The 26806-nt window shown below is 37.9% G+C and overlaps 1 protein-coding gene across 1 annotated transcript in view; it reads right to left on the bottom strand.

Annotated features, from left to right (window-relative positions):
• LOC119252301 (DLA class II histocompatibility antigen, DR-1 beta chain-like) overlaps positions 1-16932 on the bottom strand; it is a 28982-nt gene extending 12050 nt beyond the window's left edge. Inside the window, exon 1 of the mRNA XM_037519480.2 lies at positions 16775-16932. Coding sequence (XP_037375377.1) covers positions 16775-16874 — 100 coding nt within the window. The 5' untranslated portion in view covers positions 16875-16932. The remainder of the gene's footprint in view (positions 1-16774) is intronic.
• Between the last annotated feature and the right edge of the window lie 9874 nt (positions 16933-26806).

Below are 26806 nucleotides of genomic sequence, written 5' to 3' on the forward strand. Positions count from 1 at the left end.
CCATTCCCGCACCACTGAACTGGGCTACAGCCCGCGTCCTGGAACTGAGGGCTTTGAACTGAGACCCGGGCACGAAAATTCGGGGCGTGGGTTCTCCACGACAGTGGGGAACAAGGCAGACACAGCACCCCAAAGCTGTTGAGGTGTACCCTACCATTCCCGCTCTGTTCCCTGTCCCACGGGGTGGGGGGAGGCGAAAAACAGCCCCCCAAGGACAATAGGAGAGATCTCTGGCGCCACCTAGCGACCAGGAAAAAAAAAAGTCACTAACACCCCATAGAACAGGAAATTTCTTAAGACTGCTTGAAAAGGGCAGAAGGCTTCTGGAGGACCCAGTGGCCAGAAGGGAAGTTAGCCCACGCCAGGCCCCTTCCGACCAGCAGTCTGAGCCCACAGAGGGAGCAGGCACCCACGTCCGGGGCAGACCGGGTGCGCAGAAGAGTGTGCCTGAAACCGGAGGCGCAGGGACTGCATCCCACTTCGCCATTTTAGAACAGGGACATTTCTTCAGTAAAAACTGCCTAAAACCAGCAGAAAGCTCCCCCAGAAGACAGAGATGGCTCCTGGAAGAGCCAGAGGGGAGCGGAGAAGTTCACCCAAGATGCCAGTCAGTCCGAGCAACACAGTGTCCCAACGCATACGACAAATTAGAAAACAGACAGTAGGGAGTAGAAGAACCACACGCAACCTAACAACTCCTCAGGAAGACGCAACCACAAAAAGAAAACCACTCCCCAGATTGCAACGACAGCAACTTGGAAGAACTTCTGAGCCTTCCAGAAAGAGAATTTAAAATTGCCATGATTAAAAAAGTGATAGATCAGAAGAAGGAAATTGAGTCCCTAAAGAGGGAAGTAAAAGAAATGCAGGAGATCAAAGAATTAATGGAGGAACTAAAGAACTCTGGGAAAAGCAATGAAAGCAGAATAGATGAAATGGAAGAACGAATAAGTAATCTTGAAGACACAGAAATAAAAGAACCAAAACAGAAAAGGAAAGAGAAGTACGAAGGAAAAAGAATGAAGAAAGACTTCGGGAACTATCTGACTCCATGAGGAAAGGAAATATAAGAGTTATAGGAATTCCAGAAGGAGAGGAGAGAGATGTAGGAACAGAGAAAATATTCATGGATATAATTGAAGAGAACTTCCCAAATGCAAAGAAGGAGCTGAAAATTGATATACAAGAAGCAAGAAGAACACCAAACTTCCACGACGAAAGGAAAAACACAGCAAGACACATAATAGTAAAGCTCCCAAGAATCCAGGACAAGGAAAAAATAATGAAGCTGACAAGAGGGAAGACACAGATAACATTCAAAGGAAAACCAATCAGGCTGACATCAGACTTCTCTGAAGAAACACTACGGGCAAGGAGAGAGTGGAGGGACATAGTCAACAGACTCCAAGAAAACAGATGCCAACCAAGAATACTCTATCCCGCAAAGCTCTCTTTCCTCCATGAAGAAAGAATATGGACCTTCCCAGACAAAGAGAAACTCCGGAACTTCATTAAGACTAAACCCCCACTCCAAAAAATACTACAAGGAATCCTAAAGCCAGAACCTCAGAGGGACGAATAACAATGAAAGAAGACCCAAAAAAAAGTTATTAAAAGAATAAATAAATAAAATCAAAGGAATGACAAACATAATGGCAAATACAGATGCTAACATATCAATATTAACTCTAAATGTAAATGGACTAAACTCTTCAATAAAAAGACACAGAGCTGCAGTCTGGATTAAGAAACAAAACCCAACCTTTTGCTGTCTCCAGGAAACACATTTAGCTACAAAAGATAAAAATAGGCTCAAAGTCAAAGGATGGAAAACAATCCTACAAGCAAATGGGCCAAAAAAGAAAGCAGGAACAGCTATACTTATATCAGATAAAACAGACTTCAAACTCAAAAAATAAAGAGACCCCAATGGTCACTACATTATGATTAAGGGGACAATACTTCAAGAAGAAATAACACTCATTAACATATACTCACCAAACAAAAGAGCACCAAAATATATCAGACAACTGTTGTCCTCTCTGAAAACAGAGATCAGAGAAAACACATACGTAGTGGGAGACTTCAACACACCACTATCAACAATGGATAGATCAACAAGACAAAAAATAAGTAAAGAAACTAAAGCTCTAAATAAGGACCTAGAGCATTTGGCTTAACAGACATCTATAGAACACTAAACCCAAAAAAAAACGGAGTACACATTTTTCTCAAGCGCACACGGATCATTCTCCAGGATCGATCACATACTGGGGCACAAGACAAACATCAACATATACACCAAGATTGAAATCATACCAACCATCTTTTCTGACCACGAAGGCATCAAACTAGAAATAAATCATAAAAAGAAGGCAAGGAACTATCCTACCTCATGGAGATTAAAAGCCACACTACTGGAAGACCACTGGACTAACGAGGAGATCAAAGAAGAAATTAAAAAATTCTTTGAATTGAATGACAAGGAGGACACCAACATCCTAAATGTATGGGATGCAGCAAAAGCAGTAATAAGAGGAAAATATATAGCAATAGAAGCTCACATCAAAAAACAAGAAAGAACTCAAACAACCTAATCTCGGAGCTCAAAGATCTAGAAAAAGAACAACAAAAAAACCCCAAAACCAGTAGAAGAAAAGAAATAATAAAAACCAAAGCAGAAATAAATGAAATTGAAACTAAAAAAACAATCCAAAAGATCAATGAACCAAGAGCTGGTTCTTTGAAAAAATAAAAAAATAGACAAACCCCTAGCCAGGCTCACAAAGGAAAAAAGGGAGAAAGCACAAATAAACAGGATCATCAATGAAAGAGGAGAAATCACAACGGACACAGCAGAAATCAAAAGAATAATCAGTAACTACTATGAACAGTTATATGGAAACAAGTTCAACAATCTAGAAGAGATGGACAAATTCCTACAACTCTACAATCACCCAAAGCTAGATAAAGAAGAAATAGAACACCTAAACAGACCAATTACAAGCAGCGAAATTGAAATGGTAATCAAAAACCTCCCCAAAAACAAAAGCCCAGGACCTGATGGATTTCCAAATGAATTCTACCAAACATTCAGAGATGAATTAGTGCCTATCCTTCACAAACTCTTCCAAAAATTGAGAAGGAAGGGACAATACCAAACACGTTCTATGAAGCCAATATTACACTAATACCAAAACCAAATAAGGACAACACAAAAAAGGAAAACTATAGGCCAATCTCCCTAATGAACACTGATGCAAAAATCCTCAATAAAATTTTAGCTATCAGAATCCAACAATGTATCCATAAGATAATTCACCACGACCAAGTTGGATTCATTCCAGGGGCACAAGGATGGTTTAACATCTGAAAATCAATCAACGTTATCCAACACATCAACAAAAAGAAATACAAAAACCATATGATAATATCAATAGATGCTGAGAAAGCTTTCGACAAAGTGCAACACCCATTCATGATAAAAGCCCTTGAAATTCTTGGGATACAAGGAACATACCTCAACATCATAAAGGCCATCTATGACAAGCCAACAGCCAGTATCATTCTCAATGGTGAAAAGCTGAAAGCAATTCCATTAAGATCTGGAACAAGACAAGGATGTCCACTCTCACCACTGCTTTTCAATATAATACTGGAAGTCCTAGCCAGAGCAATAAGACAAGAGAAAGACATCCAAGGAATCCAAATAGGAAAAGAAGAAGTCAAACTATCACTATTTGCAGATGATATGATAATATACATAGAGAACCCCAAAATCTCCACAGAAAAACTAATTCAACTCATCAATCAATTCAGTAAAGTGGCAGGATACAAAATCAACACGCAAAAGTCAGTAGCCTTCCTATACACAAACAATAAATCTGAAGAAGAAGAAATCAAAAAAACCATCCCTTTTATTATCGAAACAAAAAAAATCAAATATTTGGGAATAAATCTAACAAAAGAGGTAAGGACCTATACAAAGAAAACTATAAAACACTGTTAAAAGAAATAGAAGAAGATACAAAGAAATGGAAAGACATCCCCTGCTCATGGATTGGAAGAATAAACATTATTAAATGGCCATCCTACCAAAAGCAATATACAGATTCAATGCTATTCCAATCAAAATCTCAATGACATTCTTCAAAGAAATAGAACAATTATTGATGAAATTCATATGGAATCACCAAAAACCCCGAATAGCCAAAGCTCTACTGAAAAAAAAAGAAGGAAATGGAGGCATCACACTCCCAGACTTCAAACTATACTACAAAGCCATAACATCAAAACTGCATGGTATTGGAACAAGAACAGACATACAGACCAATGGAATTGAATAGAAAATCCAGAAATAAACCCACAGATTTATGGTCAACTAATCTTTGACAAAGGAGCAAAGACTATGCATTGGAGCAAAGAAAGTTTGTTCAATAAATGGTGCTGGGAAAACTGGGTCGCTTCCTGCAAAAGAATGAATCTTGACCACTACCTCACCTACACAAAAATCAACTCAAAATGGATTAAAGAACTAGACATAAGACCTGAAACCATAAAATGCATAGAAGGAAATATAGGTGAAACACTACGGGATCTGCACATCAAAGACATCTTTACAGACACACCACCCAAAGCAGTGATAGTGAAGACAAAGATAAACAGCTAGGACTACATCAAAATTAAAGAGCTTCTGCACAGCAAAAGAGAAAATAACAAAACAAAGAGAACCCCACCAACTGGGAGAACATTTTTGCACCCAACACTAATGATAAAGGACTGATCACAAAAATCTGCAAAGAGCTGATGAGACTCAGCAACAACAAAGAAAATAATCCAGTCAAAAAATGGGCAGAAGAGCTAAAAAGAAACTTCTCTGAAGAGGAAATGCAAATGGCCAACAGACATATGAAAAAATGTTCAACATCACTTGTAATCAGGGAAATGCAAATCAAAACTACCATGAGATACCATCTTACACCAGTGAGAATGGCACATATTAAAAAACTAGCAACAACAAATGTTGGCGAGGGTGTGGAGAAAAAGGAACTCTTCTGCACTGTTGGTGGGAGTGCAAACTGGTCCAACCATTATGGAGACCTGTGTGGAGATTTCTGGACCTACTAAACATAGAGCTTCCATATGATCCAGCAATTCCACTCCTAGGTATTTACCCAAAGGACACAGAAACATCAATTCCAAAGAGCACCTGCACCCCTATGTTTATAGCAGCACTGTTTACAATAGCTAAGCTTTGGAAACAACCCCAAATGCCCAAAAAATAGATGACTGGATCAAGAAGATGTGGTACAAATACACCATGGACTATTACTCAGCATTCAAAAAAGATAAACACATGCAATTTGCAGCAACATGGATGGCGCTGGAAGGGATCATGCTCAGCGAAATAAGCCAAAAAGAAAAGAAAAATACCGGATGGTCTCACTCATAGCAGGAATCTAGAGAACTTAAATAAGGGACCAGGAAAATGAGTATAAGAAAGTGAAAATCAAAATCAACAGAAAACTATGAACCAGAGACACTTTTTGGGGTGTGGGGGGCGGGAGGGGAAGGATTGGGGTCAGAATGGGGCGTTTGCAATTGTATGGGGGAATATAAAAATAAAATTTATCATTTAAAAAAAAAAAGAAAGTAATGTTTAACTGGAGTTGTGAATGATAAATTGGAATTAGCCAGGTTAAAAGGGGTTGCTCTAGATGAATTTGTGCATGTGTGCATGTTTGTGCGTGTGTATACGTATGTGTATGAGATTATTTTCATTGCATAATATTGAAGCTGTTTGAACCAGGGACCAGATCTAACTCATCTGTGAGGTTATTTCCTGCTGCATCTGATATATCTGCCATTTTTCCTTGGTGCTGAACAATTATTTACACATTAAAAATATGCAACAGGGCCTCCCTGGTGGTACAAGGGGTTAAGACACAGCTTGTGAAGCTATCCACAACCATTGAAGCACAAGTTCCATCCCCGGCCAGGGAGGTGACCCACATGCCCCAGCAGACCTCTCCTGACTCGCCCGCTGCTCCCCTCAGCAGTGTATTTCAGTCAATCTGCATGTTGTGCTCCCTACTCTGTCTCTGGTGATCCTCTTACCCTAACACCTTGGCCTGTACCCCAGTTCTTGTATGCATAAATAAATAAATCTTTAAAAAATATGTAACAACAAAAAAAATTATATGTATCAGCACACTCTAAGTAATTGGCACAGAAAAATGTCTGTTTAGAAATTAGTTATTAAACAATTTGGCCCACTTGACAATGGGAGACAATTTATTGTACGTGCCTGACAAGCAATCCAGCACAACAATTATAGTAAGTCCTTCTTTTGCTTTTTTAGAAGTTTCTTAGGAAAGCTTTTAAATGAAGTTAATTGTTAAGGAGTTTGTAGGTAGAAAAAGTTCTGATAGCTGAGAAGCAGTTGGTCTCCGGCTGAAGGCCATATGAATAGAGGAGTCTTTTGATGCTTAGGCTTTAGCTGATAGGAGTGTACCAACGGCTCTCAACTGTTTTAGGAAATTGTTTAACTGAAATAATAAGTTTTAGTGTAAGGCTTAGTTTTCTATCTATTAACCTTGAAGTTTGCCTTCTTGCAGAAGGCACATAGCAACAAAAAGTCTAAGGGATGCACTGATTGTTTCTGCTTTGTTTCTATGCACATGATAATGTAATCTCATGGCTTGCTAAAAATATATAATAAAGAACCTGCTGAGCTCCTCCATAGAAGATACTTGCGCCAAAAAGAAGAGTGCTTGTCTGCCTCATCCCCTTCCCTTCAGCCCTTAATGTGTCGCCTAGGCCATCTCATCCTTTCAGGAACTCCTGCAGTGCAAACCCAGAGGGGGAGTGGGAACCCACCGCCGGGGCAGACCAAGCGCACAGGGGAGTGTGTCCCCACATCGGCATTTTAGAACAGGGACCTTCTTCAGTAAAGACTGCTTGAAACTGACAGATGGCTCCCTGAGGAGCCAGAAGGGAGTGGAGAAGCTCACCCAAGATGCCAGCCAGTCCCAGCAACACAGTGTCCCAATGCATACAACAAATTAGAAAACAGACAATAGGGAGTAGAAGAACCACACGCAACCTAACAACTCCTTAGGAAAAAAGCACACCACAAAAAGAAAACCACCCCCCAGATTGCAACGACAGTAACTTGGAAGAAATTCTAAGCCTTCTAGAAAGAGAATTTTAAATTGCCGTGATTAAAAAATGACAGAACTCATAAAGGAAAACAATGATCAGAAGAATGAAATTGAGTCCCTAAAGGGGGAAGCAAAAGAAACGCAGGAGATCAAAGAATTAATGGAGGAACTAAAGAACTCTGGGAAAAGCAATGAAAGCAGAATAGATGAAATGGAAGAACGAATAAGTACTCTTGAAGACACAGAAATAAAAAGAACCAAAACAGAAAAGGAAAGAGAAGTACAAAGGAAAAAGAATGAAGAATGACTTCGGGAACTGACTCCAAGAGGAAAGGAAATATAAGAGCTATAGGAATACCAGAAGGAGAGGAGAGAGATGTAGGAACAGAGAAAAATATTCAAAGAGATAATTGAAGAGAACTTCCCAAATGTGAAGAAGGAGCTGAAAATTGATATACAACAAGCAAGAAGAACACCAAACATCCACGACGAAAGGAAAAATACAGCAAGACACATAATGGTAAAGCTCCCAAGAATCCAGGACAAGGAAAAAATAATGAAGCTGACAAGAGGGAAGAAACAGATAACATTCAAAGGAAAACCAATCAGGCTGACATCAGACTTCTCTGAAGAAACACTACGGGCAAGGAGAGAGTGGAGGGACATAGTCAACAGACTCCAAGAAAACAGATGCCAACCAAGAATACTCTATCCCACAAAGCTCTCCTTCCTCTTTGAAGAAAGAATAAGGACCTTCCCAGACAACCAGAAACACTGTAATTTCATTACTAATAAACCCCACTCCAAAAAATACTACGAGGAATCCTAAGGCCAGAACCTCAGAGGGACGAATAACAAGGAAAGAAGGCCATAAAAAAAAAGTTATTAAAAGTATAAATAAATAAAATCAAAGGAAAAACAAACACAATGGCAAATACAGATACTAACATATCAATATCAACTCTAAATGTAAATGGACTAAACTCTTCAATAAAAAGACACAGAGTTGCAGCCTGGATTAAGAAACAAAACCCAACCTTTCGCTGTCTCCAGGAAACACATTTAGCTACAAAAGATAAAAGTAGACTCAAATTTAAAGGATGGAAATCAATCCTACAAGCAAAAGGACCAAAAAAAAAAAGCAGGAACAGCTATACTTATATCAGATAAAACAGATTTCAAACTCAAAAAGGTAAAAAGAGACCCAATGGTCACTACATTATGATCAAGGGGACAATACTTCAAGAAGAAATAATACTCATTAACATATACTCACCAAACGAAGGAGCACCAAAATATATAAGACAACTGCTGTCATCTCTGAAAACAGACATCAGAGAAAACACATGCTTAGTGGGAGACTTCAACACACCACTATCAACAATGGATAGATCAACAAGACAAAAAATAAGTAAGGAAACTAAAACTCTAAATAAGGACCTAGAGCATTTTGGCTTAACAGACATCTATAGAACACTAAACCCCCAAAAAACGGAGTACACATTTTTCTCAAGCGCACACGGATCATTCTCCAGGATCAATCACATACTGGGGCACAAGACAAACATCAACAGATACACCAAGATTGAAATCATACCAACCATCTTTTCTGACCATGAAGGCATCAAACTAGAAATAAACCATAAAAAGAGGCAAGGAACTTTCCTACCTCATGGAGATTAAAAACCACACTACTGGAAGACGACTGGACTAATGAGGAGATCAAAGAAGAAATTAAAAAATTCTTTGAATTGAATGACAAGGAGGACACCAATATCCTAAATGTATGGGATGCAGCAAGAGCAGTAATAACAAGAAAATATATAGCAACAAAGGCTCACATCAAGAAACAAGAAAGATCTCAAAGAAACAACCTAATCTCGAAGCTCAAAGATCTAGAAAAAGAAAGCCAAAATAACCCCAAACCAGTAGAAGAATAGAAATAATAAAAACCAAAGCAGAAATTAATGAAATCGAAACTAAAAAAACAATCCAAAAATCAATGAAACCAAGAGCTGGTTCTTCGAAAAAATCAATAAAATAGACAAACCCCTAGCCAGGCTAACAAAGGAAAAATGGGAGAAAGCACAAATAAACAGGATCATCAATGAAAGAGGAGAAATTACAACATACACAGCAGAAATCAAAAGAATAATCAGTAACTACTATGAACAGTTATATGGAAACAAGTTCAACAATCTGGAGGAGATAGACAAATTCCTACAACTCTACAATCACCCAAAGCTAGATAAAGAAGAAATAGAACACCTAAACAGACCAATTACAAGCAGCGAATTTGAAATGGTTATCAAAAACCTCCCCAAAACAAAAGCCCAGGACCTGATGGATTTCCAAATGAATTCTACCAAACATTCAGAGACGAATTAGTGCCTATCCTTCACAAACTCTTCCAAAAATTGAGAAGGAAGGGACAATACAAACACGTTCTATGAAGCCACATTACACTAATACCAAAACCGAAAAGGACAACACAAAAAAGGAAAACTACAGGCCAATCTCCCTCATGAACACTGATGCAAAAATCCTCAATAAAATTTTAGCTATCAGAATCCAACAATGTATCCATAAGATAATTCACCACAACCAAGTAGGATTCATGCCAGGGACACAAGGATGGTTTTAACATCGGAAAATCAGTCAATGTTATCCAACACATCAACATAAAGAAATATAAAAACCATATGATAATATCAATAGATGCTGAGAAAGCTTTCGACAAAGGGCAATACCCATTCATGATAAAAGCCCTTGAAATCCTTGGGATACAAGGAACACACCTCAACATCTAAAGGCCATATATGACAAGCCAACAGCCATTATCATCTCAATGGTGAAAAGCTGAAAGCTTTTCCATTAAGATCTGGAACAAGATAAGGATGTTCACTCTTACCACTGCTGTTCAATATAATACTAGAAGTCCTAGCCAGAGCAATAAGACAAGAGAAAGACATCCAAGGAATCCAAATAGGAAAAGAAGAAGTCAAACTATCACTATTTGCAGATGATATGATAATATACATAGAGAACCCCAAAAATTCCACAGAAAATCTAATCAACTCATCAATCAGTTCAGTAAAGTGGCAGGATACAAAATCAACACGCAAAAAGTCAGTAGCCTTCCTATACACAAACAATAAATCTGAAGAAGAAGAAATCAAAAAACCATCCCTTTTATTATCAAAACAAAAAAAAATCAAATATTTAGGAATAATCTAACAAAAGAGGTAAAGGACCTATACAAAGAAAACTATAAAACACTGTTAAAAGAAATAGAAGAAGACACAAAGAAATGGAAAGACATCCCCTGCTCATGGATTGAAGAATAAACTTTATTAAAATGGCCATCCTACCAAAAGCAATATACAGATTCAATGCTATTCCAATCAAAATTTCAATGTCATTCTTCAAGAAATAGAACAATTATTGATGAAATTCATATGGAATCATAAAAAACCCCGAATAGCCAAAGCTCTCCTGAAAAAAAAAGGGAATGGAGTCATCACACTCCCAGACTTCAAACTCTACTACAAAGCCATAATCATCAAACTGCATGGTATTGGAACAAGAACAGACACACAGACCAATGGAATCAAATAGAAAATCCAGAAATAAACCCACAGATTTATGGTCAACTAATCTTTGACAAAGGAGCAAAGAATATGCATTGGAGCAAAGAAAGTGTTCAGTAAATGGTGCTGGGAAACTGGTTTGCCTCAGGCAAAAGAATGAAGCTTGACCACTACCTAACACCATGCACAAAACCAACTCAAAATGGATTAAAGAAACTATTCATAAGACCTGTAACCATAAAATACTTACAAGGATATATAGGCGAAACACTACATGATATGCACATCAAAGACATCTTTACAGACACATCACCCAAAGCAGTGATAGTGAAGGCAAAGATCAACAGCTGGGACTACATCAAATTAAAACGACTACATCAAAGAGAAACCCCACCGACTGGGAGAACATTTTTTCACACAACACTAATGATAAAGGACTGATCACAAAAATCTACAAAGAGCTGATGAGACTCAACAAAAACAAAGAAAATAATCCAGTCAAAAAATGGGCAGACGAGCTAAAAAGAAACTTCTCTGAAGAGGAAATGCAAATGGCCAACAGGCATGTGAAAAAATGTTCAACATCACTTGTAATCAGGGAAATGCAAATCAAAGCTACAATGAGTACCATCTTACACCAGTGAGAATGGCACATATTAAAATAACTAGCAACAACAAATGTTGGCAAGGATGTGGAGAAAAAGGAACTCTTCTGCACTTTGGTGGGAGTGCAAATTGGTCCAACCACTATGGAGAGTTGTGTGGAGTTTTCTTGACCTACTAAACATAGAGCTTCCATATGATCCAGCAATTCCACTCCTAGGTATTTACCCAAGGGACACAGAAACATCAATTCCAAAGAGCACCTGCACCCCTATGTTTATAGCAGCACTATTTACAATAGCTAAGCTTTGGAAACAACCCAAATGCCCAAAAATGCATGACTGGATCAAGAAGATGTGGTACATATACACCATGGACTATTACTCAGCATTCCAAAAAGATAAACACATGCAATTTGCAGCAACATGGATGGCACTGGAAGGGATCATGCTCAGCAAAATGAGCCAGAAAGAAAAAGAAAAATACCGGATGGTCTCACTCATAGCAGGAATCTAGAAAACTTAAATAAGGGACCAGGAAAAAGAATAACTATAAGAAAGAAAATATCAAAATCGATTAACAACTATAAACCAGAGACACTCTATGGTGGGTGGGGCGTGGGGAAAGGAAGGCTTGGCATCAAAATAAGGGGGTTGTAACTGTATGGGGAATATAAAAATAAAATTAAAAAAAGAAAGCATACATTGTACAAAAATGAAGAATGATATAAAAATATATAAAAGTAAAAAAAATTAAAAATAAAAAAAAGTTCTTGGTGTCTTCACAAATGTTGGTAAAATAACTTTTTCTTAAAATTAGTACAAATAGCAAAAATTTTAAATGAAAATCAAGAAATCTCTGTAACTGTATTTGTCTTTGTGTCTTTTGCCTCTGGGAGGCTAATGGGTTCAAATGAGTTATGTGCCTTAAAATTACATTGTTGGACGTTTCTACTTTTATTCTAGGTATTTACTTAAAAAGAAAGCTTTGGTATTCAACAGAAAAAGAGTAATTAACAATCTATGTCAGCAAAGAAACATTTGCTTTAAATATTAATACCTAAACTTCTCTTGAGAGTTCTTTTCCAGAAAGGCTAATCCAGTTATCCTTATTTAAATGGTCACCCAAATCCCTTATAAAACTTAGTTTTACTGAGTATAATGAAAACATTTGTTAAATCTCTTTTCACTCTATAGGGAGTACACCTGGGTGGGGGAGTGGGTGGAGGAAGCAAATGTTGTTTAAAAATGAACAATGATGTAAAAAATAAAAAAATAATAATAAATAAAATTACTGAACTTTCAGGTTTACTTTTTGTTCCTTATTTTAAGAAAATGAAAATTTTAATATCATATCACCTCAAAAAAATTAGAACATGTGTTTATAGATAAGACATTCACTGTAAAGGAATGACAGTATATGAGTACTACAGTACTTACATCATGTTTATTTAAATAAAATTCAAATTTCATACCATGACCGTCAGGTGAATTCCTCTCCAGCCTCCTCTAAGCCCAGTCTATTTGCTACTCTTCAGACATTTTAGCCTCTTTTCTGTGTCTTAAACACAACAAACATCTTCCCAACTTTGGCCTTTCCCCTATTTTCTCTCTCTGGAATATTGATTGCTCCTTAGATCTTCATATGACTGACTGGCTTCTTCTCATCTTTCTTGTCGCAACAAAATGTTACTTTCTCAGGGAAAGTTCCCAAACCACTTTCACTGATATGAGGCAAATTCAATTTGTCTAGAAACCTCATTTTTTTTTTCAGAGCACCTATTTTCTCAGAAATATTTTCCTTCATTAAATATTTATTAAGCTATTGCTTAATAAGTTCTATCTTATCCAAATAGAATTCTCTGAGCCTAGAACAGGGCCCAGTTTATTGGAATTGCTCAAGGTTTCGGGGTTTGAACACTGTGGGGATCCTGGAGAGCAGGGAGCTCAGTTCTGATGGCATGTTAAATAACTTCTTCTTCATCTGAAATACTGAGACAACATTTCTCTTTCTTTTCCTACTAGCTGTAAGAAACATTCACAGGTAAAAATGTTCTCCCAGTTGGTGGGGTTTCTCTTTGTTTTTGTTATTGTCTCTTTTGCTGTGCAGAAGCTCTTTAATTTGATGTAGTCCCAGCTGTTTATCTTCGCCTTCACTATCACTGCTTTGGGTGATGTGTCTGTAAAGATGTCTTTGATGTGCAAATCCCGTAGTGTTTTGCCTATATTTCCTTCTATGTATTTTATGGTTTCAGGTCTTATGTCTAGTTCTTTAATCCATTTTGAGTTGATTTTTGTGTATGGTGTGAGGTAGTGGTCAAGCTTCATTCTTTTGCATGTAGCGACCCAGTTTTCCCAGCACCATTTATTGAACAAACTTTCTTTGCTCCAATGCATAGTCTTTGCTCCTTTGTCAAAGATTAGTTGACCATAAATCTGTGGGTTTATTTCTGGATTTTCTATTCGATTCCATTGGTCTGTATGTCTGTTCTTGTTCCAATACCATGCAGTTTTGATGATTATGGCTTTGTAGTATAGTTTGAAGTCTGGGAGAACATTTTGCACCCAACACTAATGATAAAGGACTGATCACAAAAATCTGCAAAGAGCTGATGAGACTCAGCAACAACAAAGAAAATAATCCAGTCAAAAAATGGGCAGAAGAGCTAAAAAGAAACTTCTCTGAAGAGGAAATGCAAATGGCCAACAGACATATGAAAAAATGTTCAACATCACTTGTAATCAGGGAAATGCAAATCAAAACTACCATGAGATACCATCTCACACCAGTGAGAATGGCACATATTAAAAAAACTAGCAACAACAAATGTTGGCGAGGATGTGGAGAAAAAGGAACTCTTCTGCACTGTTGGTGGGAGTGCAAACTGGTCCAACCATTATGGAGAGCTGTGTGGAGATTTCTGGACCTACTAAACATAGAGCTTCCATATGATCCAGCAATTCCACTCCTAGGTATTTACCCAAAGGACACAGAAACATCAATTCCAAAGAGCACCTGCACCCCTATGTTTATAGCAGCACTGTTTACAATAGCTAAGCTTTGGAAACAACCCAAATGCCCAAAAATAGATGACTGGATCAAGAAGATGTGGTACATATATACCATGGAATATTACTCAGCATTCAAAAAAGATAAACACATGCAATTTGCTGCAACATGGATGGCGCTGGAAGGGATCATGCTCAGCGAAATAAGCCAAAAAGAAAAAGAAAAATACCGGATGGTCTCACTCATAGCAGGAATCTAGAGAACTTAAATAAGGGACCAGGAAAATGAATATAAGAAAGTGAAAATCAAAATCAACAAAAAACTATGAACCAGAGACACTTTTTGGGGCGTGGGGGCGGGAGGGGAAGAATTGGGGTCAGAATGGGGCGTTTGCAATTGTATGGGGGAATATAAAAATAAAATTTAATATTAAAAAAATAAATAAATAAATAAAAAGAAACATTCACAGGTAAGAAGATGATTTTAAGAAAAATGGAAAATTTTTATTTCATTCCATGAATCTGTTGTAGTACTTAGGGTCTATACCAACTTTGGGGATTTTCAGTATCGATGATGACATAACTGGGAAAAGAACAAGGAAGAATGGGAAGCAGAGGTAAACAAATATGACTAATTGATGAAAATAGAGAGAATGATGAATGAAACTATGAAATTTAGGGTCAACATCAGTAGATCAATGAGTTCCTTGATTAACCTATTATTGGCTTTCAGTTCCATGGAATGTAAACAGCTTTAACACTCTGCTCCACTGCTCAGGGTGTACAATTTGAACCAAATGTTATTGGTAATATTTTACTATTTTTTGTTTAAAAACAATTTCATAGGACCTCGCCTGGTGGCGCAGCGGTTGAGCGCAGGGCTGCGATGCTGCCTGCAGCCTTTGCAGTGCCAGTTCGATCCCTGGCCGCCGGCGAGAGTCCCACCAAAAAAAAAAAAATTTTTTATATGATTTATCCATTGCTGGTTGAATTCTTTCCTGTGGGTGCAGGCCAAAGAATGGAGAGATGTAAGAGAAATTAACATTATAGAAAGATTCAAAAAAGGTTCATAATGAACACCAACATGTGTGACGTCTTCAGAAGATGTTTTAAGTTTTTTTATGGCAGAAAGAACACCCCCTAGATGCTCCTGACCTACAGGATCATCCCAAGTACTAAGGCTATCTGCTTCAAGTCTAAGGCGCTTTCTACAGGAAAAAAGATGAAACAGGAATTCCAACTTCTTTCAGAGAACCTCTAATACTGGGATCTGGTTTACAAACATTGGGGTCCAGGGAGAATTAGAAAGGAGGTAATGTGAGAAACCCCTTGATACATCCTGACATATTAGAGAAAGGCACCAGGATCACAGATCCTATTGAGGCTAAAACACAGGATCTTGTAGAAGAGATTCGTTCTTTCTTTCTTTCCTTCTTTCTTTCCTTCTTTCTTTCCTTCTTCCTTCCTTCCTTCCTTCCTTCCTTCCTTCCTTCCTTCCTTCCTTCCTTCCTTCCTTCCTTCCTTCCTTCCTTCCTTCCTTCTTCTTTCTTCTTTCTTTCTTTCTTTCTTTCTTTCTTTTTCTTTCTTTCTTTCTTTCTTTCTTTCTTTCTTTCTTTCTTTCTTTCTTTCTTTCTTTCTTTCTTTTTCTTTTCTCTCTCTCTCTCTCTCTCTCTCTCTCTCTCTCTCTCTCTCTCTCTCTCTCTCTCTCTCTCTCTCTCTCTCTCATTGCTTTACAACACTGTTTGTGATCAGAAACATAAGATCACACCTCCCCAGATGCATGTCACTTCACCACATCCAACATCAAGGTACCACAGTCAATCATGCCCCTGACTTTGTTACCTCCCTCCCCATTCCAGTCTAGTAGTCTTAGTTCTACAATCTGATTTCTAGGGTTTATTATTAGTTGGGTTTTGTCTGATGCTTTGTTTTCTACATTTCACATATAAATAAAACCATCTGGTATTGCTTTCTCCTTCTGATTTGTTTTGCTTAGCATAACTAGGAGAAATTTTAGTAATTATTTTCATTCCCTATTAACTTTTCAGAGAAAATTTCTCTTTTTCTGCCACTCTCAACATAATAAAAGGAATTTCTATATGTAAATTATTTTAACATCATTATTTCTAAGATTGATGAAATCATTTTTCTGGGGGAATGGAATGCAAGGCTGAAGACCATTGAGAGGAAATGGTCTAAATATAAGGATGTACTTTATACATGTCTTGTAGAGAGGGCCAGAATCAGGTTCTTTTTGTTCTGGAAGGAACTGAGTACCCATATGTTAAGATAGATGTTCACTAAAGAAAACATCACAATTTTCTAAGGTACACAGTCTGAACATAGTGACAAAGCTAATGCCCTTCCTTCCCCCACTCACAATAGCCCACCAGCTTGAGTGTGCACTTACCTGGAACATCCCTGGCCCAAACCAGAGGAGGGCTCAGCACCATCAGCATCACTGTCAAAGCTGCCATCCAGAAGCCTCCTGGGAAGCACAGACACGCCATGCTGAGAACAAGCGAGGACAGGGTGCAGAGGAGCAGGCAAGTCTCTCTCAGTGTAGACTAGGACTCTCCTTCACCACTTCACAAATAATACCAACCAAGAAATCTTTGTTCCTGAATTGGGTGCTGAGTGTTGAGAACCAATCAGCATCAGAGATGAATAATATCAGCAGTTGCTGGTCAGCGATTCAGTTTGAAGGTGCTATTCTAAAACTTAGAATTTCCTGCATTAAAAGGATTAATTTAGTAATTTAAAAATCTGATCCAGTTCAATCGAACCATTTCATTTTTTTATTTTAACATTTATCATTTTTTGCATATTTTAAACAATATTTGCTTCCTCCCATCCCCTCAGATTGAGTCTCCATAGAATTTCCTTCCCAAAGGCACCCGTGCACCATCACCACAGTCCCCTGTGCTCACCACTCTCTCCTCTGATGCCTCCCACCCTCCTCCCCTGCAGTATGTCTCTGGTTTATAATTGTCTGTTTTTGCTGTCTTGTGTTTTGTACCGTCATTATATGTGTTTTACACTGATATCTTATTTGGTTCCCTATATTCCTGCTGTAAGTGAAATCATCTGATATTTTTCTTTTTCCTTCTGGCTTATTTCACTGAGTGTAATTCCTTCTAGCTCCATCCACATTGCTGCGAATGGCATGAGATTATCTTTTTTGATTGCTGAATAATATTCCATTGTGTATATATACCACATCTTCTTGATCCAGTCATCTATTTTTGGGAATTTGGGTTGTTTCCAGGTTTTACCTATTGTAAATAGTGCTGCAATAAACATAGTTGTAGAGGTGCTCTTTTGAATCACTGTTTCCGTGCCCTTTGAACCGATCCCTAGTAGTGGAATTGCCAGATCATATGGTAGCTCCATTTTTGGTAGACTGAGGAAACTCCACACAGCTTTCCGCAGTGGTTGCACTAATTTGCACTCCCACCAGTAATGTAGGAGAATTCCTTTTTCAGCGCATCCTTGCCAACATTTATTTTTGTTGCTTGTTTTTTTGATAAGTGCCATTATAACTGGTATAAAGTGGTATCTCAGTGTGGTTTTGATTTGCATTTCCCTGATGGTAAGGGATGTTGAACATTTTTTCATATTCCTGTTGGCCATTTGCATTTCCTCTTTGGAGAAATGTCTTTTGAGTTTCTGCCCATTTCTTGACTAGATTGTTTATTTTGTTTTTGCTGAGCCCTGTGAGTTCTTTGTATATCTTTGTGATCAGTCCCTTATCAGTTGAGTGGAGCACAAAGATTTTTTTCCCAGTCATTGGGGTATTTCTCTCTGTTTTGGTTAATGTCTCTTTGGCTGTACAAAAGCTTTTCAGTTGGGCTTCCCCGGTGGCACAGTGGTTGCGAAGCTGCCCACAGCTCCTGCAGCGCTGATTCAATCCCCGGCTGCTCCCCGGCCACCAGAGGAGGGTCCCACATGGCGCGCAGACCTCTCCTTCCGCCCGCTGCTCCCCTCAGCAGTGTACTTTGGTCCTTCTGCCTGCTCTGCTCCCCGCTCTGGCTCTGGTGAATTCTCTCACCCTCCCGCACTTCTGACTGTACCCAGTGCTTGTATAAATAAATAAATAAAAATAAATCTTTAAAAAAAAAAAAAAAGCTTTTCAGTTTGATGTAATCCCAGGTGTTTATCTTTGCCTTCACTATCACTGCTTTGGGTGAGGAGTCTTTAAAGATGTTTCTGAGATGTACGTCTTATAGTGTTTTACCTATATTTTCTTCTATATATTTTATGGTTTCAGGTCTTATGTACAGTTCTTTGATCCATTTTGAGTTGATTTTTGTGCATGGTGAGAGGTAATAGTCTAGTTTCATTTTTTTTGCATGTGGAGGTCCTTTTCCCAGCACCATTTATTGAACAAACTGTCCATGTTCCATTAAATATTCTTTGCTCCTTTGTCAAAGATTAGTTGTTCATATAAGTGTGGTTTTATTTCTGGGCTCCCTATTCAGTTCCATTGGACTGTGTGTCTGTTTTTGTTCCAATACCAGACTGTTTTAATTATTATGGCTTTGTAGTAGAGCTGAAGTTTGGAGGTGTGATACCTCCTATCTCCTTTGTTTTCATCAGCAGGGCTTTGGCTATTCGTGTTTTTTTGTGGATCCATATGAATTTCATCAGTATTTGTTCTATTTCTTTGAAGAATGTCCTTGGGATTTTTATTGGAATAGCATTGAATCTGTATATTCTTCAATTTCTTTTAACAGTGTTTTATAGTTTTCTTTGTTTGGTTTCAATTATAAAGGAATGGTTTTCTTGAGTTCTTCTTCTCATTGGTTGTTTGTATATAGGAAGGCTACTGATTTTTGCATGTTGATTTTGTATCCAGCTACTTTACTGAACTGGTTGATTATTTTGAGTAGTTTTTCTGTGGAATTTTTAGGGTTCTCTATGGATTTTATCATATTGCCTGCAAATAGTGATAGTTTTACTTCTTCTTTCCCTATTTGGATTCCTTGTATGTCATTCTCTTGTCTTATTGCCCTGGCTAGGACCTCCAGTATTATATTGAAGAGCAGTGGTGAGAGAGGACAACCTTGCATTGTTCCTGATCTGAAGGGAATGGCCTTCAGCTTTTCGCCATTGAGAATAATGTTGGCAGTGGTTTGTCATAAATGGCTTTTATCATGTTAAGATATGTTCCTTCTATCCCAAGAATTTCAAGGGCCTTCATCATAAATGGATCTTGGACTTTGTTGAATGCTTTCTCTGCATCTATTGATATGATCATACGGTTTTTATTTTTCTTTTTGTTGATGTATTGGATTACAAAGATTGATTTTTGTATTTTGAACCATCCTTGTGCCCTGGGATGAATCCCACTTGATCGTGGTGTACTAGCCCTTTGATGCATTGTTGGATTCTGTTAGCAAGGATTTTGTTGAGGATTTTTGCATCCGTGTTCATTAGGAAGATTGGCCTGTAATTTTCTTCTTTTGTGCTGTCTTTGTTGTGTTTTGTTATTAGTGTAATGTTGACTTCGCAGAACATATTTGGTAGTATTCCTTCTTTTTCAATTTTTTGAAAGAGTTTGTGTAGGAAAGGCACTAGTTCACTGCTGAACATTTGGTAGAATTCATTTGTGAAGCCGTCTGGGCCCAGGCTTTTGTTTTTGGGCAGTTCTTTGATTACTGCCTCAATTTCACTGCTTGTAATTGGTCTGTTCAGTTGTTCTGTTTCTTCTTTGCCCACCTTTGGATGATTATATCATTCTAGGAATTTGTCCATGTCTCCAGTTTGTTGAATTTGTTTGCATATAACTGTTCATAGTAATCTCTGATTATTCTTTTGATTTCTACTGAGTCTGTTATGATTTTTCCTCTTTCATTTATAATCCTATTTATATGTGTTTTCTCCCATTTCTACTTTGTGAGCTTGGCTAGAGATTTGTCTATTTTGTTTATTGTTTTAAAGAACAAACTTTTGGTTTCATTGATCTTTTGGATTGTTATTTTAATTTCCAATTCATTTATTTTTGCTTTGATTTTTATTATTTCCTTTCTTCTACTGGTTTTAGGGTTCTTTTGTTGTTCTTTTTCTAGCTCTTTGAGATGTGAGATTAGGTTGTTTCTTTGAGTTCTTTCTTTTTCATTGATGTGAGCCTGTATTGCTATATATTTCCTCTTATTACTGCTTTTGCTGCATCCCATACATTCTGGAAAGTGATGTCCTCCTTATCGTTCAACTCAAAGTATCATTTAATTTCTTCTTTGATCTCCTCATTAGTCCAGTGGTCTTCCAGTAGTGTGGATTTCAATCTCCATGAAGTGGGAGGGTTTCTTGTTTTCTTTTCATGACTTATTTTTAGCTTTATTCCTTTATGATCAGAGAAGGTAGTTGGAATGATTTTGATCCACCTGTATCTGTTGATGTTTTTCTTGTGGCCCAGCATGTGATCGATTCTCGAAAATGATCCATGTGCACCATAGAAGAATGTGTACTCAGATTTTATTGGGTGCAGTGTCCTGTAGATGTCTGTTAAGTCCATGAGTTCTATGTCTTTATTTAGGGCTCTAGTGTCTTTGTTTGTTTTTTGTCTCATTGATCTGTCCATTGGTGAGAGTGGGGTGTTGAAGTCTCCCACTATATATGTATTTTCTTTAATGTCTGTTTTCAGAGCTGATAATAATTGTCTAATATATTTTGGTGCCCATTTATATGGTAAGTATATGTTGATGAGTGTTATATCTTCCTGATGTATTGTCCCCTTGATCATAATGTAGTGTCCGTCTATGTCTCCTTTTACCTTTTTACATTTGAAGTCTATTTCATCTGATATAAGTGTGGCTGTTCCTGACTTCTTTTTTGGTCCATTTGCTTGTAGGACTGTTTTCCAACCTTTTACTTTCAGTCTTTGTTTATCTTTTGTGGTTAAATATGTTTCCTGGAGACAGCAGAAGGTTGGATTTTGTTTTTTAATCCAGCCTGCTACTCTGTGTCTTTTTATTGTTGAGTTTAATCCATTTACATTTAGAGTTAACATTGATATGTTGGCATCTGTGTTTGCCATTTTGTTTGTCTTTTCCGTGATTTTATTTCTTGCTTTATTCTGTTTATCTTGTTCATTCCTCTGCTGGTTTTAGCTTTAGGACTTTTTGTAGAATTTTTTGGAGTGGAGGTTTACTTGTAATGAATTTCTGGAGTTTCTGTTTGACTGAAAAGGTCCATATTTTTCTTTGTAGAGGAAAGAGAGCTTTGCAGGGTATAATATTCTTGGTTAGCTTTCCCTGTCTTGAAGTTTGCTGAACATGTTACATCATTCTCTTCTTGCCTGTAATGTTTCTTCTGAGATGTCTAAAGTTAACCTGACTGGTTTTCCCTTAGAAGTTATCTGTTTCTTCCCCCTTGCCAGTTTCATTATTTTTTCTTTGTCTTTGACTCTTGCAAGCTTTACTCTTAGGTGTCTTGCTGTAGTTTTCTTTTCATTGTGGTAATTGGGAGTTCTGGCTTCTTGCATGTCTGTATTCATCTCCTTATTCATGCTTGGGAAGATCAACATGGCGGCAGGAAAACACTGTGAGTATATCCTCTCATTAAAAAAAGTAAATAGGTTACCATTGTTTAATTCAACAAGAATTGCTATAACTGCTTTGCTTCAGTCACCATTTGCTTGAATTATTGTCTATCCCTTTACCTTCAGTCTATGTGTAACTAAAAAGCTAAAGTGAGTGTCTTCTAAAGCATAAAACAAAAAAAGTAAATAGGGAGGAAAAGCAGGAAGTCACTGCGAAACTGGGACACAGAATATAAACAGGCAACTCTGGCAAACTGCCCAAAGAAGAAAGTTGCCATAAAAAAGGACAAGAAGGGAGGAAAGCTCTGAACTCTGCTACCTTCCCCCACCCACAAAATCAGCACTTTCAGACCAACAGAGAAGAGAAAAAAACAACAAAAATAACCAACAAGAATAAACTACATATCAAGCGTGACTGTTAGAGGAAAGGAACTATTTCAGGCCTTGCAACCTGTGAACTGGAACTGTGGAGAACCATTCAGTAATTGCAATGGAGGTGAGTGAATGGCTCTGGGCACTATTGGAGGATAACAACCATTCAGAGATCTACAAATACCCAAGGCCCAGCCAGTAAGCTTGTGCAGAAAAGCAGTGCTCTGGAAAAGCATATGAGGATTGTGGATCGCAGCTGCCAAGGTCCCTGTGCCTGAGACCTAGGCTTGCAGGGAGACATGCAGGAACCTTCCTTGAGGGGAATGTTCCTCACTGAGTAATCAGAAACCAGGCACCCTGACATGAGGGTGAGGTGCAAAAGGCACCATTTCTGCGGACACTGAACTTGGCTACAGCCCATGTCCTGGATCTGAAGGTTTTGGAACTGAGACCAGGGGCACGAAATTCGGGGTGTGGGATTCCCACAGCGGTGGAGCCCAGGGTAGACACAACACCCCCACACCATTGAGGCACTCTACGCCACTCCCACTCTGTTCCCCCAAATCCACAGGGAAAAAACTGTTCTGGAAGGAAACTAGAAAAGATCTCTGGTGCCACCTAGTGACCAGGAAAAGAGTCACCAACATCCTGATAGGTGGAAACCAGGGATCCCAAAAACACCCTCAGGCTCTGAGAGAGAGTGTGCCATGCAAACAGGGGTAAGGAGGAAAAAAAGGCGTGGAGCAAGACCCCATTCTGGAACTGAGAGCCAGGAGCAGAATCCGGATTGTGGGTCGTGCCATAGCGGTGGGCACTAAACAGGGTGACAGCCAGTGTTGTGGATCCAATAGCCCTGGAATTGAGACCTAGAGTGCAGAATTCAGGGCACAGGATCCATACAACTGCAACTGCGGGCACAGCACCAGGTGAACATGGGGCAGACACAGCACCCAGCTTGAATAAGTGCCCCTGTGTTGCGGTGCTCCCCTCGGCCCCGACCCTCCATTTCTCAGAGAATCACTAGGAAAAAGCACAGGTCAGCAAGTACGGGTCTCTGGCACCATGTCCTGACCAGAACAAAATCGCCAACTAGCTGATTCCCTGTTGGAACTAAGTAAATACAGAGGGAGGGAACTGTAAGGGACAGTGTCCAGCAACACAGCATCAACACCCTGGTGTTTTGGCCTAACAGTGCTGGTCTCAGTCTGGTAAGCAGTTTCTGACACCCCTAAAGGAGCACTCCAAAGGGATGCCTGCCAACATCAGTAGCACAATGTCACAGCGCATAGAACTAATTTGAAAGCAATGACAGGGAGAAGAAAAAATACAAGTAGCCAAGCAAGACCACAGGAAGACACACCACAAAAAGAAATACAGTCACCAGAGCTCATGAATGACATGGAAGAACTTCTCGGCCTATCAGATAGAGAATTTGTGATCATCATGATTAAAAAGCAGAAAGAAAATGAAAAAAAAATGATTTGAAACAAATAATCACTGAAGTGAAGAATGAAATTGAGACCTTAAGAAAGGAAAGAAAAGAAAAACAGGAGATTAAAACATTACTAGAGGAGATAAAGAACTCTGGGAAAAGTTGTGAAAACAGAATCAATGAAATGGAAGAACAGATCAGTACTCTCAAAGATATAGAAATAAAAAGAGCCAAAAGAGAAAAGGAGAGAGAAGTGCAAACCCAGCAGTATGAGGATACTCTTGGACAATTATCAGACTCCATGAAGAGAGGAAATGTAAGAGTTTTAGGCATTCCAGAAGGTGAGGAAAGAGACAAAGGAACTGAGAAATTATTCATGGAAATAATTGAACCATATTAATCGGGTCTCTATTGTGAACCAGCTCTGTGTTGATCAGTGATGTGCACACAAATTTGAGCCTTTTAGGAACATTCCTTTCTCTCACTTGAAGACAGAGCAGCTTTGATAATGTTCATGTCAGCAAGTTTAGGAGTTTAGGTGATGGAAGAAAGGTGATTGCAAGTTAGAATACCTCTAATCTGATGTTTAGTGAACAATTTTAGATTTGTACAGATTACTTAATTGTAAATAATACCCTTCAATCTGTCAGCTATTTCAACCCTGGAAAAAGCTTTGACTCTGTGGACAGCCCAAGAGGCTGGCTCACCTAGTAACTGATGATCTGGCAGAGGTCTAGCTGTTGATTGGGTAGTATAATCTGTGTCTCCTTACAGATAGGAATGTCTCTGAATAGATAAAGGAAATTAAAATTTAATCACTAATTTAACCTGAGTGGAAAGATGTTTCAGATTTTTTTTCCTGAGTTGTCACTGAGTTTAGTGGCCCCTCGAAAATACACATAGAGTAAGGGACTTCAAGGAGGCAATTATGTGGAGAGATGGGTCCTGAAATTGCCTGTGTCTAGCACTTAACCAAACTGCAATGTGATCAGTTACCAGGTTTCCAAATCAAAGCAAGCAGGCAGCCAGGATATAGAAGAAGGACTCAGGGCCAGTTTTTGACAAAACTTTGCTTTAAAATAATTAATATTTTATGTGAAGTGGTTCCTACTTCTACTCCTCATTATGATTTGCTTATTTTAGTAGAGATATACTTCTTTATTATTCTCTCACGTTGTCCTAACGCAAATGATAAGAAGACTTTGTGAAATATTATTGTTCAGGAAATATAACACTTGTGGGAAAACTATAAATTGTACCCTTTGATATAATAAAATAATTTTCCTTTTAGATAATTATTACATCTTAATTTAACATGAATGTAATGTCTGAGATTCAGAATCAATTTCAAAGAATAATGACATATCTGAATTACTGCATTTATTCACACTCAGCCACAGTGATAAGCTGTCCTTTGTGTGCTTGAATAGCCTCGTGACAAATTCTCATTATTCTGGAATAAAAATAGCTAAAATTTATTGAATCATATTTTAACATTTTACTCTGTTTCCAAAACTATACAAGGACTTTTTTTAAAAAAAGATTTATTTATTTATGCATAGAAGAACTGGGGTAAAGGCCAGAGATGTGGGGAATGAAAGGATTCACTAGACAGAGTAGGGAGCAGAACAGGCTGATTAACTGAAATACACTGCTGAGGGGAGCAACAGGCAAGTCAGGAGACGTCTGTTGCACCATGTGTTTAGTAGCTCTCTGCTCTGGGATTGAACTCGTGCTGCAATGGCTGTGTATAGCTTCACAGGTTGTGTCTTAACTTCTTGTGGCACCTGAGAGGCCCTACAAGGACTTTTTATACATTAATTTTATTTAATTCTCACATACATCATCTCAGTGAAATAAGTATTCTCTTTATCCTACAGATGGAGAGAGCAAAATGGTGAAGGTTTAGCAACTTTACCAAGAATGCAAAGCTAGTAAATGGTTCCAAACTGGACCAAGTTAAATGTGGTTCCAAACCTCACAAACTGAGCCTTTATGTCATATCATCTCATGTTCAATTTCTTATGATAATAGTGTATAATATATTAAAACTATCATTTTCATTAAAGAATATGCATATCTATGACCACTTTTAATGAAAACAGGGCTTTATTCTAGATTCTTCACAAGATTCCCCATATCACTATCATTAATTGCCCTCACTGGAAATAGCAAAATTTACATTTGTCTTATGTAATGACATTATAGTTCCCACAGAAGTTTCCTTCTTATTAAAAATAACAGTGGCCTCAAGATTCCAAATCCAATCTATTGTTCTCAATCATTATTTCAAATTTTCAGCTTATTTTAATGCAAATTTAAACAACTAGAATAAAATAGAAATTTTTTCCCATTTACTTTGGAAAACGTATTTTCATTAATGTGGGAAGCTCAAACTTTCTTGTAGAGGGTGAAGAAGTCAGTATTTTCCCTGGGTTTGGGAGGAAATTAGGTCTGAGTTCCCAGTGATATTCAGAACCATTAGCAGTAGCACATTTGCAACCAGGAGAACATCACATTTAATCTGACAGACAAAAAGTCATAATTTACTCAGGATTAACTAGTTATGACATATGATAATCTGGAAAGACAAACTAAGATTCCTACTAGATTATAGGGGGGAAAGAATGGCAAAGAAACGTAATCTTAAATCAAAATATACTGACCTATAGCTGAAGAGAGCACCATGAAAACGCATTCATATAAATTTGATATACAATGTACAAGTCATACAAATTTATTTTTAAAGAAATTTTAAAGAATTTATTTTTAATTGATGTCACAACTGTGACATATATTCTATATGTTGTATACATTTAAGAGTGACAAAAAAGTACTACCTTAGGTATTATACATCTCACCCTTTTTGTCAATATGAATTCAATATAAGGACAGTCCATGTTAAAATAAGGTAGCAACTGTTCACCAAAACATCAGTCCTGTAGGTGATCTTGAAGCTGAACTTCACTGAAATCAAGAGGAGGAGCAATCCTGCTCAAGAGGTATCAAAAAAGGTCTCCTTTCTTAATGAAAAAGGCAATTATACCAATTTCCAGAAGAAAGTGGTTATGCTTGCAGAAGTGCTACTCTGCTGC

The sequence above is a fragment of the Talpa occidentalis genome, unplaced genomic scaffold, assembly GCF_014898055.3.
Source record: "Talpa occidentalis isolate TD23 unplaced genomic scaffold, MPIMG_talOcc4v2.1 talOcc4.2, whole genome shotgun sequence".
Taxonomy (NCBI): Eukaryota; Metazoa; Chordata; class Mammalia; order Eulipotyphla; family Talpidae; genus Talpa; species Talpa occidentalis.